Source organism: Acinonyx jubatus, chromosome A2 (genome assembly GCF_027475565.1).
Source record: "Acinonyx jubatus isolate Ajub_Pintada_27869175 chromosome A2, VMU_Ajub_asm_v1.0, whole genome shotgun sequence".
NCBI lineage: Eukaryota > Metazoa > Chordata > Mammalia > Carnivora > Felidae > Acinonyx > Acinonyx jubatus.
In genome coordinates, this window is record NC_069383.1 from 47,112,414 (window position 1) to 47,132,445 (window position 20,032).

A 20,032-nucleotide genomic window follows, 5' to 3' on the forward strand; every position below is an offset into this window, starting at 1 on the left:
GTTGTTTATCTGAAATTCATGTTTAATTCGGCTCTTTTATTTTAACTGGAAAACCTGCTTTCGTGCTTTCCAGTTTCTTCCAAATCGACTGTAATGAACATGTGTTGCTTTTGAAATTAGGCGAAAAATGTAAAGCTAATAATTTTAAGCTAAGATAAGCCAGTGTAACTCGTAACTGTGATTACTGTTTCTTCTATAAAGTGGAGGTCTGCACGTCCGTCTCCTCGATAGAAGCTATTATTTACCTTCTACATTAAAGTCACTAAGAGATAAACTGTTAGCAGCCATAACATTATGCGGTCTTGTAGAATGAATCAGAAGACCGGGTTTGAAGGCGGAGCTCAAATACTTTGGGGCTGAACAATTTTAAGCAGGACCCTTAACCTCTCCTTGCCCAGATACATTTATCATTTAAATGGGATTAAAGAACCTGCCTTACTGGCAGTTTAGTGAGGTTTACGCAACGGGAATGCGCTTTGCGAACCCTACAGAAATATTTAAGCCTTTATCGTTTATACTGTAAGTTAAGTAACAATACAGGATTGTGGACTCCTAGGGGCGGGGAGTAACCTCTCAGCGTGCGCAAGAGTAAACAGGCCTTTCCGGATACCGCTACCTTTTCACTTAGCCTGGGGGCTCAGCACGCTCAGCCGGGGAACTTCACAGCTGTAAATCTGCCGGAGGAGTTTCCGGTTAGCTGCGTTCCCCAGAAATCTCCCAAAGTCCAAGGCTGTGGAATTCTTTAATCCGCCTTTCTCTAGGACCCCTCCCTGTGCTTCGCGGCCTGACCAAGTCCTGGCTCCGCCCAGCTGTAATTATTGCAGCATCATTGGCTTGAGAGGCTCCGGCGGACTGCACTGCTAGCCAATGGGGAGCCATCGTTCCCAAGAGCCAACCTGTGAGAGCCAGTCAGGCCCGGGTTTGGGGTTTAACGCTTTAGAGGTGGGTTCGCATTACGTGGGAAAGTTGTCGTAGTAAGTGTGCCACGTCTGCTGGGAAGCGGTAGTCATGAACTTGCCAAAGGCCGTTGTCTTGAAGCCTTCAAGTACTTTCTTAGTTCTATGAGATCGGGGGCCCTTTCTCTGTTTTTGTAGGAACTTTCCTGCGCCAGCAGCATGAGGCTTTTTTTGTGGAACGCGGTGCTGACCTTGTTGGTCACTTCTTTGAGTGGGGCTCTGATCCCTGAACCAGAAGTGAAGATTGAGGTGCTCCAGAAGCCGTTCATCTGCCATCGCAAGACCAAAGGGGGAGATTTGATGTTGGTCCACTATGAAGGCTACTTAGAAAAGGATGGCTCCTTATTTCACTCCACGTAAGTAATTACACCTCGCAGGTAAAATAGTGAAGAACCCATCGACCTGTGCGAGCTCTCTGGCAGGAAAGGTAGCCTGTATCAGGTTTCACTTCTCTTTTGAAAAATTGAAATCTGTTATTTCCTTCTTTGGGCAAGGAAACTGTTTAAAGACAATCAAGACAAATAATTTGGTTAAAAACAATAAAGACAATAACGGTGACTTTGAAGTTCCTTGGAACTTGGAAACGTGTGGTAAGGATAAAGGTTAATTTTTACTATAAAAATTAGAACTAGAATCTTTGACATAATGCAGAAGTATCTAGGTGTGTAATTAGGCAATAAGTAGAAAAAAACTGTAAAGGAATTTCATTTCCCAAACTCCATTCCCGAGGGAAAATGACTCAATTCCATTTTGAATTTGGTGTAGGTGAAATTTACTTAAAATTTTTCGCAGGGACTTCATGGGCAGAATACACAATCATTTATTTGCTTGTTGTAGGGTATGCTAATGCTAGCCTATCGATCTGTTTAATTTTTGTTCGTACAAATGACATTTTGGTCAAGGTATAGTACCATGATTTGTTTCATTATTTTATTCTTTCTAGAAATTCAAAGATTTCATTGATGGGTATGGTTATGGCCTTGAAAGATTAATCCAATAACTATAGTGAATGATTTTCAGGTGGTTACACTATCATTATTCTGTTCTATACGAACAAAGAAATTGCACCATGGATGTTTTACAAGGGTAATGATTTCTAATTAGGCATTGATTCTCTTCATTCCATTCCAAGATTATTTATTGAGCATTTCTTTTATGTCAGGCCCTGTGTTTGAGACTAGGGAGATTAAAACTTTTTGGCTTCTCCATCCTTGTCCATTCATTTATCTGTCCATCTAACAAACCCTTCTTGAGTGATCACAAGTCAGGCTTTGAGGATGCAAAGGTGACTTAAGAGTGGGCTCCTGTCCTCCAGCAGTACATCATCTACAGGAAGGAGGACGACAAGTAAATAGCTCATGCTATGTAGTACAGAGTGTTCAAAGTGTTTGCAAAGCATAATGGAGTCTGGCATTAATGATGCTCTGGGGGGTGGGGTAAGAGAAAGACTTCCCAGAGATCATAATTGAGATGGGTCTCGAAAGATGGGTGGAGGGTTCCTTCCAGGCGGAGAATGGGGGCAAGGAGGACATTCCAGGTAGAGAAAATGGCATGAACTAAAGTAATGAAGCTTTGTGGCCCATCCTAGACCTCATTTTCGGATGAACTGCCTTTATGGAGCATCCAGACCTGGTCTGTCAGGTTTTGGAGAAATGAATGGCGTTCTTCTCTGAATTCTGTTAGCCTTTGCAAAAATTTCTGAAACAGTGGCTTGCCATAGAATTCTCAACAGCTCCATCTTCTTAGCAACAAGGCCAGTGCCACAGTAGATGTTAAACAAGATTAAGGTTTGCATTTAAAATTTTCAACTGCATCTTTATTTTTAGTCTGATCTCTTTTAGATACAGCCTGATGTCTTTCAGGTCTCAGAATGAAAAACCTATTGGCCTTTGGTGGTAGCCATACAACATTATTTAGCAGTTTGCTACTAAAGTTCTAGTACCCATTAAAAAAAAGCAGGGGGGCGCCTGGGTGGCTCAGTCGGTTAAACGTCTGACTTCGGCTCAGGTCACGATCTTGTGGGTTTGTGGGTTTTGGCCCCACGTTGGACTCTGTGCGGACAGCTCAAAGCCTGGAGCCTGCTTCGGATTCTGTGTCTCCCTCTGCTCTCTGCCCCTCCCCCCACTCATACTCTGTCTCTCCCTCTCTCTCTCAAAAGAAATAAACATTAAAAAGATAAATAAATAAAGTTCTGGTACCTGATGAGGGGACGGTTGTCATGCGGCCTCAGTGTAAATGGTCAGGAACTACTTGTAGTTGTAATCTGTTGTAAAGCATGTTTGCCATGTCTAGAATAATAGCCTGTGTGGTAAATAGCTTAAATCCTTTAGCTGTGACAAGAAATGTACCAAAACTGTAGTCAGCACTGGGTGGCAGATTGTTTTCTTCCTTCTTTATTCTTTTCCAGCCTTCCCAAGTGTTCTACAGTTGGCAATTTGTTTCTTTAGTCATAGGGGGAAATTAAGAAAAGAGGAAGTAATGGCTTTTACCTAGATTTAGTAATTAACCATGGTGTCCATGAAACCTTGTAGAGTGATTTCTCATTCTCACCTATACGATATCCTTGAGAATACTTTCCGTATGTACCAAAAAGGAGCGAACTGGGGCTCAGGTGCTATTCAGCCCTCAGGCCCCCCAGTAGCTTGGCAGGCTGGGTTTCTTAGGCTGGCCTCTCTCCAGGTCCTAAGCCAGGATATTTGGATCATTTCCTTCTTCCTCAGTCCTTGAGGGACAACTCCCCCAGGTTTCCCTGCACAGCCCCACAGAAAATGCCTGCAGGCAGCATCCAGGTGGGGTTCGGGTTGAAGAGCAGCCGTTTCCACCTGTCAGAGCCATCGCGAGACTGTACATCAGCAGGGCTTATAGGCAGACTAGAAGATGCTGTCCTCCTGACTCTCCAGTGTCCATGTGGGTGTGGACCTACTTGTCTTGGCAGTAACTTCTCCTTAACTTCTCTTTCTTCCCAAATTCGCCCATTTTCCATGATTTTCTCCCTCTTCTGCCCGGGATGACGTTCCTGGGACAGCATCGCTGTGGTTAAGACCTTGAAGTTTGGAGTTAGATCAAATACCAGCACATTTAACCTCAGTTTCCTCCTCTGTACAATGGGGAAATGATGGTACTTACCTCATATGATCATTCTCACAGAGTTAAAAGAGGCAAAGAATTTGGGGTAATACCTGGTACACAGTAAATCTCAAATAATTATTAACTGTTTTTATTATTATTCCCTCTGCCCTTCTCTACTTGATTCAATTGTATGAAATTTGCATCAAGAAATAGGGGCAGTGGATTAAATTATTACAAAATTAACTTGGTTTTGTGTGTATGTGTATAGCTGTTTTTGTTAATTCCCAAACTGAATCACTTATTGGTAGAATAAAATGCTCCCACATCAATAAAAAAATAAAGTTACTGAAGAGTTCTAATATGTTTTCTTTCTATTGTAGTCACAAACATAACAATGGTCAGCCCATTTGGTTTACCTTGGGCATCCTGGAGGCTCTCAAAGGTTGGGACCAGGGCTTGAAGGGAATGTGTGTAGGAGAGAAGAGAAAGCTCACCATTCCTCCTGCCCTGGGCTATGGAAAAGAAGGAAAAGGTAATAATAATTTCACATTTTTACTACAGCATTGGGGTTCTTCTCTGGATTAGGAGACAGAAGTCAGCGTAACTAGTATGTATTTTTCCCCCAGGAGTAGAAGATGTGTATTATTATTTTTTTTTTTAAGTATGATTGCATCTTGATTATCATTTGAGATGGCCAAATTAAAGCCATTCTATCTTAATGGTCAATTGAACTACTGATACAAAGTTCTGGAACCTTTAACTCTATCATTAACAATTTACCTCCATATTAACCAAAAGAATGGTTTTTAAAAAATTATGGCACAATACTTACAAAATAATGGTTCCTATTTTAACCACTTTTAACTGCACGATTCAATGGCATTATGAACATTCACACTGTTGTACAAGCATCACCACTATCCAGTTTCAGAAAATTTTCATCCTCCCCAGCTGAAACTCATCAATTTATTTTAACACCAAAAAGAAAGATTATTCCACATAAGTGTTTCGATGAGTTGAACATGTGAAATATAGATTATTCAGGTATTAAATGGGGTTTAGATGTGGGCTGCAAGGGGCTCACAACTGAAGTTTTCTTTAACAAAGCTTTTTTTGGGGGGTTGTTTTCATTCTTGTGTTAAAGTTGTTTTATAACTATTGTTATAATTCACTTATAAAACCTGATGGAGTGACATGAAATGAGTGTTATAAAATAGAAGCAAATAGGCTAGCTGATTCCAGGAGACTTTGTGCTAGTTTGTTCCAGGATGTACACCTGCTGTGTGAGTGGGGACCCATGCAGCTTTCCAAAGGGCTATTTACAAGAGGCCAGATGACGTTTCCTGCACAAGATATATTTCCTTTCTAATTTAACCTAAGGGAATAATCAGGTATCAGGAGAAATATTTGTGGACAGGCATGTCCATTGCTACATTGTTTTAAAATGTTTATTTTTGAGAGAGAGAGAGAGAGAGCGCGCGTAGAAGCAGGGGAGGGGCAGAGACAGAGGGACAGAGGATCTGAAGTTGGTGAAGTTGGCTCTGTGGGGACAGCAGCGAGCCCCATGCAGGGTTCAAACTCACGGGGCAAGTTCATGACCCGAGCCAGAGTCTGAAGCTTGACGGACTGGACTACTCAGGTGCCCCACTACATTGTTTCTAATAGCAAAAATATTGAAATCAACTTCAATGTGTAATGAGAAGGGTTAACTAAAATATGGCCCAGTTATTAAAAAATGGCATTTCAAGGATTAAAAAAATTATATCCAAATGGGTAAGATATAATGTTATATACAAAAGTGGAAAATAAAGCTATACTATATCCAAGAGTAAGTATTAGAAAAAAGTATATACACACACAGAGTGAATCACAAGGAAATAATTAAGAATGATAACAATGGATGGGTCGGAATTATTTTTATTTCTGGTTCTGTCTCTTCCAAATTGTCTACAATGGGCATATATTACATAATGAAGAAAAAAATTTATTAAGTAGTCACCAGAACCAGACAGGGAACCACTCTGATACTGTAGCAATAACAGACTTCACAGTATCCTTAGGTCTAAACTTAACCAGTTACAAAGTGACAATCCTAACCCCAGTTTCCAGAGAAGAAAGTAAATGCCATATGTGTAACATTATATTCTTTTTTTTTAATGTTTATTTATTTTTGAGAGACAGAGAGAGACAGCATGAGCGGGGGAGGGGCAGAGAGAGAGGGAGACGTAGAATATGAAGCAGGCTCTAGGCTCTGAGCTGTCAGCACAGAGCCCGAGGAGGGGCTCGAACTCATGAGCCGTGAGATCATGACCTGAGCCGAAGTCAGATGCTTAACCAACTGAGCCACCCAGGTGCCCTTGTAACATTATATTCTAAAATGGAACTTGCTATATAAATCTTATGCATAGAATGGAATTTACTAACCAAATTCAATTATTATGATAATCATCTCCTTAGAGAAGAAAATCAGGTATCTAGAAAATGTTTCTCTGATGTTCATCATCTTCCTGCTGTATCTTTATTGCCTCACCTTTAATGTATATGTAGAATTAATCCATTACTCTTACTCCATACTGTATTTAACTCAATTTTACTGTAGGACAAGCAGAGTTCTAAATTTGAGTCATTTCGTCCAGACTGAGAGCCATGAAACTAATTCTGCTAATGTGTATTTAACACTAATTTTGTAGTCATTTGGTACCACGTTTGCATGTCTCCTTTGGAAAGACACCAGTTTTATCAACGACCTAGTGCATGCCCCTTCTCTGTCTAGATCTGGAATGGTAAGCTTGGGCACAGAGTGTAAGTTTTGTTCTCTTTAATACTTAACAAATGCTCTTTGACAGAAATATGTGGGATTTGGATGGGGGGTGGGGGACTAAGAAATATTTGTAATGTTTACCCAGACCTTTATGTTAAATACAGTTATAAGGAAACAAATTGAAAAAAAAAAATTGTTCATACTGCCCAGAAAGTATTTTTTTGAAAAGGCCCCTGGGACTTTTAATAGAGCTCTTTTCATGTTTTAAAAGATTTTTATCTCCCTTCTCAGAAATTTGTTTTAATTTCTTCTCTCTCATGAAATTTCTTCAGAATATGTGTATAATTATATATATGTTCTATATCAGAGGAGGTGTTTCCCAAGTCTGAAATTGTTGAACCTTTCTGTATCGTTTTTAAAGCTTATAAGAGAATTATGTTTTAGTAATACATTGAGAGCGTACTATTTATGAAGCAGAATGCTAAATATTTTACATAGCTTTATTTTCCTCCATCTTCCCAACAGATTCTGCATTTTATAAATGCATTCTATAAATGAGGAAATAGGCTTAAAGAGGGGCAAGTTTAAGCTTTAATACCGGCTCGCGGGACACCAGATCTCTCTCAGTTAGATACTGCCTCCTAGTGGTAGAAATGTTACTAGTCTATGTATATCTAAGTCAGGACTTTTGTGAACCCCCCCACCCCCCCAAAGTTAGTTAAATCACTTGTACTATAATTAACTCTGAATTATCTACAGCCCTTTAAGTCATTCTTGACATGTAATATATAATATCTTAATCATATTTGAAATTTAATACCAGGCCATTAGGCACATCTGTATGTATGTGTGTGTTTGTGTGCACGAAACAGTTTGTAATTGCAAAGCCAAACACAGACTGCTTTTGATCTACCAGTTTGGATTATTCCTTTGCTATTCTATTTGTTTGAGTAATTTACATCATATGTGATAGCCTTAGGAAGGCCCTTCATTGAATTCAATCAAAAGAATATTTTGTTCAGTGTCATAAGTTTCCTGTCATCAAAACTTTGGGATTGTTTAAGTAAAAGTTAACCTCCGTATCTCTTCATGTCAGGTAAAATTCCCCCAGAGAGTACACTGATATTCAACATTGATCTCTTGGAGATTCGAAATGGACCAAGATCCCATGAGTCATTCCAAGAAATGGATCTTAATGATGACTGGAAACTCTCTAAAGATGAGGTGATCTTTCCTTCTTCTTACTCCTTTGTTTGCTTGTTTCTTCTCACTTATTAAAAAATATACTTCTAAAGAAAATTTATTTTTGTTTGGATAAAATATTGTTTATAAGTTTTCTTATAATACTGATGCTTTGAATATTGGCTTTTTTAAAAATAGGAAATCATTGTTTTGGAGAGAAATATATTCAGACTCAACAGCATTCATTCTTTTGCTTCCCTCTCCCCCCACCCCTACCCCACCATGTTTAAGGTTTACTGTATCCTTCCCTCTTTCTGAGTTTTTGAAAGGTCCATTTTGCTAAGACAATTCCCATTTTGAAGTTGCTATATAAGAAATGTGGATGTCTGGAGAAATATCTCCTGTTGACAGTTTCTGTTTAAAACTGTCAACTGGCTGTTAAATGCACTTTGTTGTAATTTCCTGGCATTTAGCAGCCAACGGCCCACCTGCTGGGTTCTTTTGTTCTGGGTAGCACCTGGAGAAAGGAGACTCTGGTCTGGATTTTCTAGAGCGGAAGACCTTTCCCAGCCCCCTCTTAGTTCTGGTGTTTGCGTAAGGATAAAGGAAGAAGTCTTCTCCCTGTAATTCATTTAGGCTTTCACAGCCATTTTTACACATACCTGTCTTAGTCTGGCTGTTGTGAGGAAAGGATTGGAGGTAGAGAGCTACTCAGTTTTTTTTGTCTGCCCATATTCTCCATTGTGGCCTGGCTGGTCAGAAATCAAGTCCCTTTTTATGTTTCGATCAATTTCATTCTAATGGCCGGGAAATGATTAAGTCTTAAATAAGCGAAGTTATTATGAACTCATAGGGTCATGATCTACAGCTACTAAATTTATAACACCTTGTACTATTACCAGTCATAGGACTTTTTTCTATCCAAGGTAAATTTCAGTAACCTTTCATTTAAAAAAACCTTAAATATACAGCATATTGAAAAAAAAAATCAATCCAGGGGTGCCTGGGTGGCTCAGTCGGTTAAGCGTCCGACTTCAGCCAGGTCACGATCTCGCGGTCCGTGAGTTCGAGCCCCGGGTCGGGCTCTGGGCTGATGGCTCAGAGCCTGGAGCCTGCTTCCGACTCTGTGTCTCCCTCTCTCTCTGCCCCTCCCCCATTCATGCTCTGTCTCTCTCTGTCTCAAAAATAAATAAACGTTAAAAAAAAAAATCAATCCAATTAAAAAAGGTGTTTATTAAAAAGTTTTTCTCCCACCCACATCCTCTTCTATGTGATCTGTCCCTTTCCGCATCCAGTTTTATTAGTTTCTAATGTATCTTTCCAGTGTTTCTTTATGCAAATACAAGCAAACATGAATACATATTCCTGTTTCCTCTTTTCTTATATAAAAAATAGCATGATATACATAATATTTGACATCTTGCTTTATTCTCACAGTATATCCTAGGGATATATTCTACATTAATCCATCTGGCCTTATCATCTTTTTTTTTTTTAACAACTTCAATCTCCTTAATCTTAAAAATAAATATGTCATATGTTTGCATATTGGCGATAGGGGCAGGAAGGAGGACTTGAAATTACTGATCTAACAGAAGGAGTAATAGAGCTCTGATTAAAAATGAAAATACAGGTTAAACTGCATTATGGTCAATCTAGTGGGTAATTGGGAACAGGATTTTGTTTATGTCTTTAAATATCTGAATGAGAGTGAAAATTTTTAGTGTAAGCACTCATCAGGCTGCATTTTGCTTTAATTTCTGAGATTGGGAGGTCATGAGGCATGGTCATAGCCAGATCCACAGCATGGACTATTACCAGACACTTACTTAAATTAAAAAATGCCATTAGGAGAGGGGAGGCAAGTGGGAGCAATGGGTGAAATAGGTGAAGGGGATTAAGAGCACACTTATCATGATGAGCACTGAGTAATGTATAGACTTGTTGAATCACTCACTATATTGTACATCTGAAATTAGTATAACACTGTAAATTATACTGGAATTTAAAAAATTAAAAAATTTTTAAATAAATTTTTTAAATGCCATTCTTTAATCTGATTTTAAGAGAGAAGTACCTGGAATTCTGACCCTAGTTAGAGATCTGGATAATTCAATGGAATGAAAGACTACAGTTTTTCAAATGCTTGGCTTTATTTAGCCTCAGATTAAGAGCAGGTAGTATCCTTTCACTGGGTGCTTTTCTTTTTCTTTTTTTTTAAGTTTATTTATTTTGAAAGAGAGAGTGTGAGTGGGGGAGGGGCAGAGAGAGAGGGAGAGAAAGAATCCCAAGCGGTCTCCAGTCTCCGAGCTGTCAGTATAGAGCCCCACTCTGGGCTCAATCCCATGACCTGAGCCAAAATAAGACTGGGCCGTGTAACCAAGTGAGCCACCCAGGTGCCCTACTGGATGATTTAAACCTTATCTTTGCCTCTGAGCAACATTCTGTGTCTATATTGGAGCAGTATAGCAACAGTTTTTAAGGAGAAAAAAAAATTTCCGTTACTGTCATTGGAAATATATCCAATGATATATTGTAAGGCAGTTGGTTGGTCATTGTTGTACATAATCCAGTAAACTACCAGTCCACTCTGTGATATTAACAGGCTTGGTGTGGGTGTCTTATGAATCAAAATTATTAATGAGACCCATTATTTTGTAGGTTAAAGTGTATTTAAAGAAGGAGTTTGAAAAGCATGGTGCAGTGGTGAATGAAAGTCATCATGATGTTTTGGTGGAGGATATTTTTGATAAAGAAGATGAAGACAAAGATGGATTTATATCTGCCAGAGAATTTACATATAAACATGATGAGTTATAAAGATACATCTGCCCATTTTATATGGCATCCATCCTTAAAGACAGGGCAACCATTTTAAAAGAAGGTCTTATTTTTAAATAATGTGCTGTTTCTGTTCTGGTTTTATGTATATATATATATATATATATATATATATATATATATATATAATATTTTTTTTTCCTGAGTATTTTTTTTTTCTGAGTATTATTTGAAAAACCCCTTAAGATTCCTAAGTGCCCATTTCTTTCTGGTGAGTTATTGGGAAGAAAAAAGTTAATTTGTCTTTGAACGGAAGACTGCTGAACTATTTTCCACTTTCACATATGAAGCCTTATGGTTTACTTGCTGACTTGTAATTTTAAAACATTGCAGCCAGAAGCCTGCCCAACAAATCGGCACCCTCTATTTCTCCTTCCCTCTATTTTCTCCAAGTTAGATACTGACTTTTGAGAAACCTTTTGCAATAGCCCAAGGCTTACTGTTTTCATGTTATAATGAAACAGTGGGTCTGTAACTGCCTTTGAGTCTCTGCTTAAGGAAAAGAGGAAACTGGTTGTTGATTTGGGCTTGTAACAGTTACTGCTCTACTGAGATGTGTAAGGCTGAAGTGAGTAACAAAGTTAATAACTTATAAATATGTATACATTGAAACATTCTGCCCAGGATTTAAGTTTTATAAAGTTTGGTTCCTAGTGACTAATAATCTATAATGAGAAATAGGACGAATTATTTATGTGTCTGGCTCTTTGTAATAACAGGTCAAAACATTGTTGCTGAGGTAGAGAGTTGTATCTAGTCAATGTTTAAGTCTAGCAGATTACCCTTCCTGGTTTATTAATGAATAAAGTCTATTACTAATGTATTATACTACAATAACATTGTATCATGAGAGAAGTTAGTAAGCCAATCGAAAATTTCCCATTTCTGCTCATCAAAAAATGACATGGATCCACAGCTGCTACTATTGCATAAAAATCTGTCCTGCGTCAAAAAAATGGATGATTTTATAATTTTACCTGAAATTGGCTTTTATCCTTTTCCTTTAAAAAAGCTCCCAAATCTCCATTTACTAAGAATAGTTCTTTATCATTTACAAAGTGATCTCAAGTGCATCATGGTCTTTGATTTTCATTGCTCTGAGCCCTGTGGGAAAAAAAAACAACTGGTGGATCTTAATGTAACTTTTATAGATGAGGACATTATCCTTCAAAGAGATGGATTGTTTTGTCCGAGGTCAACAGCTAACTTGTGCAAACAGATTGCAGTCCCCAAGTTCAGTATGTTTGTTTTGCCCTCTACTAGTGAAAAAGCAAAACTTCCCTTTGAACTTATTAGACCTGATTCTCTCTTCACTTTGCTCTCAAAGCAGTCAGCTCTGTTTTTTTTTTTTTTTTTTTTTTAATCTTTGGCTCCTTATCCTTTGAAGATGGTGAACTGACTGTTGTAGGTACTTTTGAATTCTTCCCCTGATCTAGGAAAGGCTCTGGTTTCATTGAATAGTCTTGGGGTTAGCACTGAATTGCCTCAAAAACCCTGTCCTGTGAGAATATCCAGGCATGTTAGTCCTTTCATGCTTGTTTACCTCTAGGTTTTTTAATTTTGTTTTGTTTTGTTTTGTTTTGTTTTGTTTTGTTTTGTTTTAGAGAATCATGAACAATTATTGCATCATATACAGGCTACTTTTGCCACTTATCTGTTGACATTTTCCTCACCAGAACATAAAGTTCTTGAGAAGAACATATATAACACCTTTTTTCTGATGAAATCAGCTATATGTCAAAAACTCTTAAATTGTCACTGCTATTTTCCTCAACCCGGAGGAGTTATGAACCGCAATACAGAAAGCCTTATGTTGTGTTCGTCGGGAAGGAGAGAGCTTGTCACGTGGTAGCACCTTGTATAGACGTTATTGGCGATGCTATCTCCGGTAAAGCAGGCAAAGCAAAAAGAATTGTGATTATTTGGGCAGCATATTTCTTTATATGTGAGTTTACATAAATTCTCATCTAAATCTTTAGGCACAAACATGAAATGAAAGCATATAAATAGGTTATGGTCGTTTTTAAGCATCTGCCTTTGGTTTAGCTACACCTCTACCCCTTTCCATTCGTGGGAATAATCAGACATGAACTGTGACCTCACTTGTAATATAATTTGACTCATTAATATTGCTAGATATGTCCTACTTAAGTTTATATGACCATGTTGTATTCTTTTCAAAATAAACTTTATTTGGGGAATGATTGGTTTTGTGAAACCTTCTTCAAGTGCCAGTTTCCTTAGCAGCTTTATTGATTTTCTTACCTGTTATTCTAGGTTTTATGTTGAAACTGGATAGGGAAGATGGATAGGTCATGGTAGGAGAGGGGTGTAGTGACGCATGGAACGTGATTATCTGCTCTGTTTATTTTATTTATCTGTTTTTTTGACATTAATTTTTTTTTTTAATTTTTAGAGAGAGTGTGTGAGTGCGGAAGAGGGGCAGAGGGAGAGGGAGAGAATCCCAGGCAGGTTCCATGTTCAGTGGGGAGCCTGACGTGGGGCTCTGTCCGTTGCACGATCCTGGGATCATGACCTGAGTCCATATCAAGAGTCAGACGCTCGACTGACTGAGCCACCCAGGTGCCCTTGTCTGTTCTGTTTAGAGATATGTGTAAGAAAAACTGTGCTTTGGTTTCAATTGTTTTGAAATAAGCATTAAACATTGAGAATCGCGGGCAACAGCTGCTAGTGAATTTTGGTACCAGAGAAAGTGTATGTGTTGGGTTTTATTCAGTGTGGTTTGGGTGGTAGTTCTCACTGCTGTTTTCGTTTGGGATTTTACTTTGTCACAGGTAGACATTATGATGAGTAATGCCTAGTGAGTGAGTGAGCACTGTAAAATGTAATTAAATGAAATGCTGGGTTGTCATAAAAATAACAAGAAACAATGATTTCTGATTCAGAAGGGGAATCAGCCATTTGAATCTTTGCTTGTGGAAATGAATTTGTACCCCTTCATGACATATAGGAAATTCTTTACATCTACAGCACTGTTAGATATGAGCATGCTGTCTGTCCCTACTGAATTGAGTGTATGGATGATTTCTCAGCGTTGTTTGGAAACTGCAAGAGGAGAAAAAGGGACTTGGTGGAATGTTATTGAAAAAAATACATCTCTCACCCTTTTATTAAAAAAGGGACTTATCATCGTAATAATAACCCTGGGAAAAAAATAACAAGCAACTTATTTTCCAGAGTTGCAGAGCACTTGGTCATAAGGGTGTTTTGATTTATTTTCTTTTTGTTTCTTACCCACTTCTGTTTGAAATGAAACCTAAAATGTCAAGCGTGATTATACATTCCTATGCCCATTTGGAAACATGAAAATTATAGTACTTTTCTCTGTTAATATCTGTAGCATTCTATTTAGGAAGATTTGTATATTCTCTTCAGTAGGATGAAATCCATACATTCTTACATAAGGGTTTGGAGTCTATTTGAAGGGTAAATTCTTCTCTCTGTTTAAAACACTGCTTTGCCTTTGCTTTCAGCCTTGCCTCTGCTGCCTTCAGCTCCTTGCTCCAGGCTGACAGAAGACAAACACCTTATAAACACTGGTTTCCTAGTGCCATCCTCAAATACAATGAGAGGCTTGCTTTGCTTCCTAAATGTTGCAGAAATGTAGCAGTGATTCAAAATTAGCATACACCAGAGATGCATGGTATATGTGTGAAATATGCAGATTCCTGACCCCTTTCCCCAGCAATGCTGATTCATTCTTGGGTTGGGCCCATGGTTCTGCATTTTAGCCCACTTGCTAGATGATGATACTGATGCAGGTGGTCTAAGATTCTTAATTTGAGAGATGATTCACGTCACCAATTCCCTGCCCTTGAATATATGATCTTCTATATTTTTCTTTGAATATTCTTTCTTGTTTTCTGTAAAGCATTGGTCATTGGGGAAACTAATTGTGCCTAAAACTGAATGTACAGTCAAAAGGGTAAGTTGTCTGGAGATACTATTTTCCCCAGGGTTAGGGATTTTTTATGACTCTAACTTCTCACAGCAAAAAGTTAGATCATCAGTAAGTATGTTTTTGTGAACATCTTCCCTACCAGAAGAGAGAAAAGAGACCCAAACTTTCCCAAAATTATTGTTCTTTATTATTTTTTCAGAATTATCTATAGCCCACATGTTTAGAAGAATATACAGTCAAGAGATTGCCTTTAAAAAGTAAATATATATATGTATGTGTTGTATATAGTGTATAAACTATGTGCCATGTATAATATATACATATATTATGAATAGATTATATACATATATATGAATATGTATATATATAGTTTCGTATCAAAGATAGTCATTGAAATGTTCTCTCTAGTACATGATTTCCCTTCTCTGAAAACTTGTCTATACCGTGCAGTTAAATTTCCTTTTGATTGATTTGGAATCTGTCTTTCTGTACTTTGCCTATATTTCTATGTTTCACTTATAATTTAGGTAAAATTTCCTAGTAGTTCTCCATGTAAAACCAACAATAATCTTTTTTTCATTCCTTCAGCTTTGGTTTACCCAAGGGATTAAGTGGCTCATTTTGATATACATAGGTTATTGTTCAGGAAAAGAAAAGCATACAAACAGTTGGGAGATTCTGGAGATCTGAAAACACCTAGCACACTAATCAAGCATTCTTTTGTTTACCATTTCTTTGTGTTCCTGTACTGCTAATAAAGCCGCTGGCATAAAATGGATGACTGTAGTGAGTATGAGTCAGCCAATAATTTACAAAGCCAATCTAAGTGCCTAGGACCTAGACTAACATTAATTTTATTTTATGATCTAAAAACAAATTACATGAGATGTTTGCTGAAGTTTTTTACTCTAAAAATCTAGAGTAAAGTGAATGCTGTCCCCTTGGTCTTCAGTAACAGCTAAATTATATCTCACTTGGGGATTTCTGGGAATTTACAAGTCATTTCTTTAATTTAAAATTCCACACTGCTGTAGGGATAGAGGTAATTTCTTTTCTGGTGAACAGTTGCAGTGAAAACATTTCACACGCAATGTGAATTGAGGTATTGGGGGACAGTTCTCGTTATTATAAAGAATGAAGTAAAGGTAGGGAGACCCTTTGGGCTTTAATTCCAGTTTCTCAGAACATTTTCTCATTCGTTGGCTTTGCTCTGCTGGAATGTATTTTATGTTAATATAACTGATAATAATTTTACCTCTGGGCAGGAGACTAGGATATTCTAACATTCAACCATATACAGGTGTTTTTTTTTTCTTTTCCCTTTATAATCGTATCTTGTTGTGTAGCTATTTTGTGCAGAAAACATTTTGAAACAGTCTAAATTTGTTTATTTTATATATTTTTTAAAGTTTATGTATTTATTTTGAGAGAGAGAGAGCAGGGGAGGGGAAGAGAGAGAGAATCCTAAGCAGACTCTGTCCTGTCAGCACAGAGTCCAATGCGGGGCTCAAACTCACAAACCGTGAGATCAAGACCTGAGCTGAAATCTACAGTCAGTTGCTTTACCAACTGAGCTACCCAGGCACTCCTAGATTTTTTTTTTTAACGTAGCTCTTAAGTTAGAAGCTAAATTAAATTAAATTGAATGGGTAAGGTACTTGTGTAGAATAACCAAGAAGAGGACTGATATTAATACAGGAGATTTGCCTTAAAGTAAGAAACATTTTTAAGAAAATTAAGCAGCCTACTAAAGTTAATTGATTCTTGCTCACATTAAGACTGAACGGTAAACCAACTCTGCTCCTTGGATTCTTTTTTCCTAACATTTTCCTACTATGGCAATAATTCTTCAAAACTATTCACTCTTTATCATTGACCTATATTTCCTCTGAGCTGGGCAATGTTCAATGGTTGTTTTTTTTGTTTTGTTTTGTTTTCTTCTTGAGGTAGGGTATTTTTAAAAAATGAAACCATGTAATACAGTGATTTTTTTTTTTTTTACAATTCAATAAATTGTAGCATACAGAGTTGTGCAGCCATCACCACAATCCATTTTAGAATGTTTTTCTTATCCAAAAGAAACTCAAGTAGTCAGTCCCCTCTTTTCCCCAACTCCCGAAGCAACCACCAATCTGCTTTCTTTGCCTGTCCTAGAAATTCACTGATAATTCTTAAAGCTCAATCCTTTCTTTATATTCACAGTCAAGAAAGATTGACTATCTGAGAAATTCATAGGACAGTAAAACAATTCCTGCTCAATTTTTGTTTCAAAAAAATATGATAAGATGCTTTTTGAAAATCAAAATGAACCAGACACAGATTCCAACTCCAAGGAATAAATCACTCTTTGTACACAAAAAGTTAAATCCTTTGCGCGTTTAAGAGCTGGTATAAGGGATGTAATAGTAAAAACCTAGGGCCTGGATTTTGACTGAAAAGTAGAAAGTCAATGGAAAGGAGAGTGAAGAATAATTGGGAATTTAAACACTCAAGTCTCTCCATATGTTAGATTATTTCCAATTATCTGAAAGCCAGGTAATTAGTCCAATGGGACACAAAATGATACCAATCTTCTACTCTTTCATGAAAGGTAGATGCATGTCCAAAACAACATACTCTTCCTCTGGAGTCAGAAATTTTATACATTCTCTCAATAGGTAGGATGATTGCTGAATCACTGATAGCATGAAATAAGTCTTCCTTTAACTGAACCCAAAATTCCTACAGCAATTTAGACAAGACTTTGTTTAGTTCTCGGGAAGACTGGAAAATAATAACTTTTTTTTTTTTAAGTTTATTTATTTATTTTGAGAAAGAGAGGGAGGGGGCGCACTAAAGCAGGGGAGGGGCAGAGGGAGACAGAATCCCAAGCAGGCTCCGTGCTGTCAGCGCGAGTCCAGTTTGGAACTGGACCCCACAAACCGCAAGATCGTGACCTGAGCCGAAACCAAGAGTCCGTCGCTTAGCCAACTGAGCCACCCAGGCGCCCCACTAATAATAGCTTCTGTTGAAAGTCCTGTATTATCTGGAGGGAGCAGTGGTGTTAACATTGCAGATCTAAGAGGCTCAACGTCTACAATTCTGGATAAGCTTTCATCCATTAAAAGGTGGCCTCAGGTATCACCAGGATATTAAAAACAAGTTCTGTTTTAAAACTGTGGGTAGCATCGGTGGACCTTTTCCACACACGTAAACTAGGAAGACATCAGGGGGACAGGATTAGGTTGAAGCTCCCAGTCTGGTCATAGAATCTTTTAGTCTGTTCTTTGATGATGACAAGACAAGGTCTTAGTGATTCTCCTTTAAATCATCTGTACAGTGGCTAAACCCATGAATGACTCCTAGAGGCACAGAGCGTGTGAAGCATACATAATTTGTTTTTAAAACCAGATCCAGAACATTTAGGAGCTGTTATTTCAAATTAAAGAGAAGACATTCACTGAAATGACACACTTGAGTAATTGAATTTATAAGCCCATCACCTAGTTACAATAAATACAATTTTATACCTTTTGCCAAAAGATAATTTATGGCCGTCCAAATTACATATTCAAAGGGCTCGATGGATCATTTAAATTCTAAAGATAATTTAAAAGTAGATTTCAGTACTTAAAATCTCTCAGTGTTGCTTATACTCGATATGGGCAGTAATTCTGTAAATTGATTTAAGGGCATTCTAAAGGTTTGTTTCTATGGTAACCAAATTCAGAAAACTAACCTCCTAAACATGGTTGTCATAGAATTAAGACAGGTGGCTGACTAATCTTCACTAGCTTTCTTTCTCATTTTCTGATGGCTTTGCTCTCAGCACCTCTTTTGATTCTCATAAGATTGCATACAAAGCAATTACACGGGCGTTCTTACCCTTATGTGAGTGTCTTGTTCACGTAATACTGTCTGTTGTTCATCCCCATGAGATCTGCCCAGTGACAGATCTTTTTCTTCCTGCTACAATTATACACCAGAAGAAGCACTAAGTGGAAAACACCTCTGTAAGTAATGTGTTAAAGGCATTTCTCAATTACACACGTACTTCAGCTCCTCGAAATCATTGTACGGGGTTCTTCAGACAGTAACACTGCTTAGAAGAAAAGGCAACATTGTCATCGATAATTTTTTTAGATGGTCTGTGTTTGGATAACCCTCATTTATGATCATCTTTCATACTTGTTTACATTTCCCAATATGCTAGATCCACATATTTATCTGTGCCTAATTCTTATGTTACCCTGACGGGAACGTGGAATATATGCATTACTTTCTACTTAATTTCCTTGCCTGCCTCTGACTTCCTGAGAGGAAGGGCTACAATGCCTTTTACATCTTTGTAGCAGAAGTACAATTCCTGCTACAAGCATTCCATAAATGTTTCTTGTTAATTTAGACGTGTTGAAGAACTTCTAGAAGTATAAATAAACTATGCATTTATAGTTCATTAAATAATGGGCCTAGCTGATTCTGTATCAGTCCATTTGGTTCCTCAGAGGTATGAAGATTAGTGTTCCTGGCCTTCCACATCTTCCTAGGAAGGAAAATGTGCTATGGGACTTGCTATCCTATTGTAAGCAACTAGAAAACTGGGCAAAATAGATGAGACAACGTGGGTCAGACATTGGTCAGCAGGCAGAGCGGGACTGTGATTCTCAAGAGAAAGGAAACAAATGAGAAGAGACCTACAATCGCCTTAGCCTTCTGCGTGGAGGCAGTTCCTGAACCAGACATGGCAAAGACAAAGGGAAACAAAAACAGAGCCCAGTTGTTTTGCGGGGTTGAGGAAAGAGTGATCAGAGTTCAGGAAGGTCAAAGCAGTTGGAATATGTGGGGCAGAGTTCTGCAGAAAACTAAATGGAAAAGAAATTTAGAAATATGCATTTTAGTCATCGACTGAATACCAGTTTATGCATGCAAATGATGAATCTCCACAAGGCTGAGGAAGAAACAACTACTGGGAGCTGTGCACCAAAACCTTTGCAGAGCTCACACAAAACTGGGAATTGTTCACGTTTCTACCAGCCAGGATCACCTTATTGATTGCATGGAACATTTATTAGAGACCCTATGTGAGTCATACCTTAGTAGAAGGGCTAAAGTAGCCATAGAGTTAAAGCTACCCCAAGGGCGCCTGGGTGGCTCAGTCGGTTGAGTGTCCGACTTCGGCTCAGGTCATGATCTCATGGTCCGTGAGTTCGAGCCCCGCGTTGGGCTCTGTGCTGACAGCTCAGAGCCTGCAGCCTGCTTCAGATTCTGTCTCTCTCTCTCTCTTTCTCTTTCTCTGCCCCTCCCTCTCCCCCACTCTCTCTC

General features: G+C 38.1%; 1 protein-coding gene across 3 annotated transcripts in view; it reads left to right on the top strand.

Moving 5' to 3' along the window:
• The first annotated feature begins 321 nt into the window (after positions 1–321).
• The window catches only part of LOC106968674 (peptidyl-prolyl cis-trans isomerase FKBP14), an 83,859-nt gene continuing 64,148 nt past the window's right edge, over positions 322–20,032 (top strand). The window contains exons 1-4 of one of the 3 annotated variants that reach the window (XM_015065055.3): positions 322–1,312; positions 4,406–4,557; positions 7,883–8,010; positions 10,630–10,920. In XM_015065055.3, the coding sequence (XP_014920541.1) occupies positions 1,116–1,312; positions 4,406–4,557; positions 7,883–8,010; positions 10,630–10,788 (636 nt within the window). In that variant the 5' untranslated portion in view covers positions 322–1,115 and the 3' untranslated portion in view covers positions 10,789–10,920. Of the gene's footprint in view, positions 1,313–4,405; positions 4,558–7,882; positions 8,011–10,629; positions 10,921–20,032 lie in introns of those variants that run through there. The other 2 variants (XM_027075188.2, XM_053218270.1) reach the window with 2 other exon arrangements.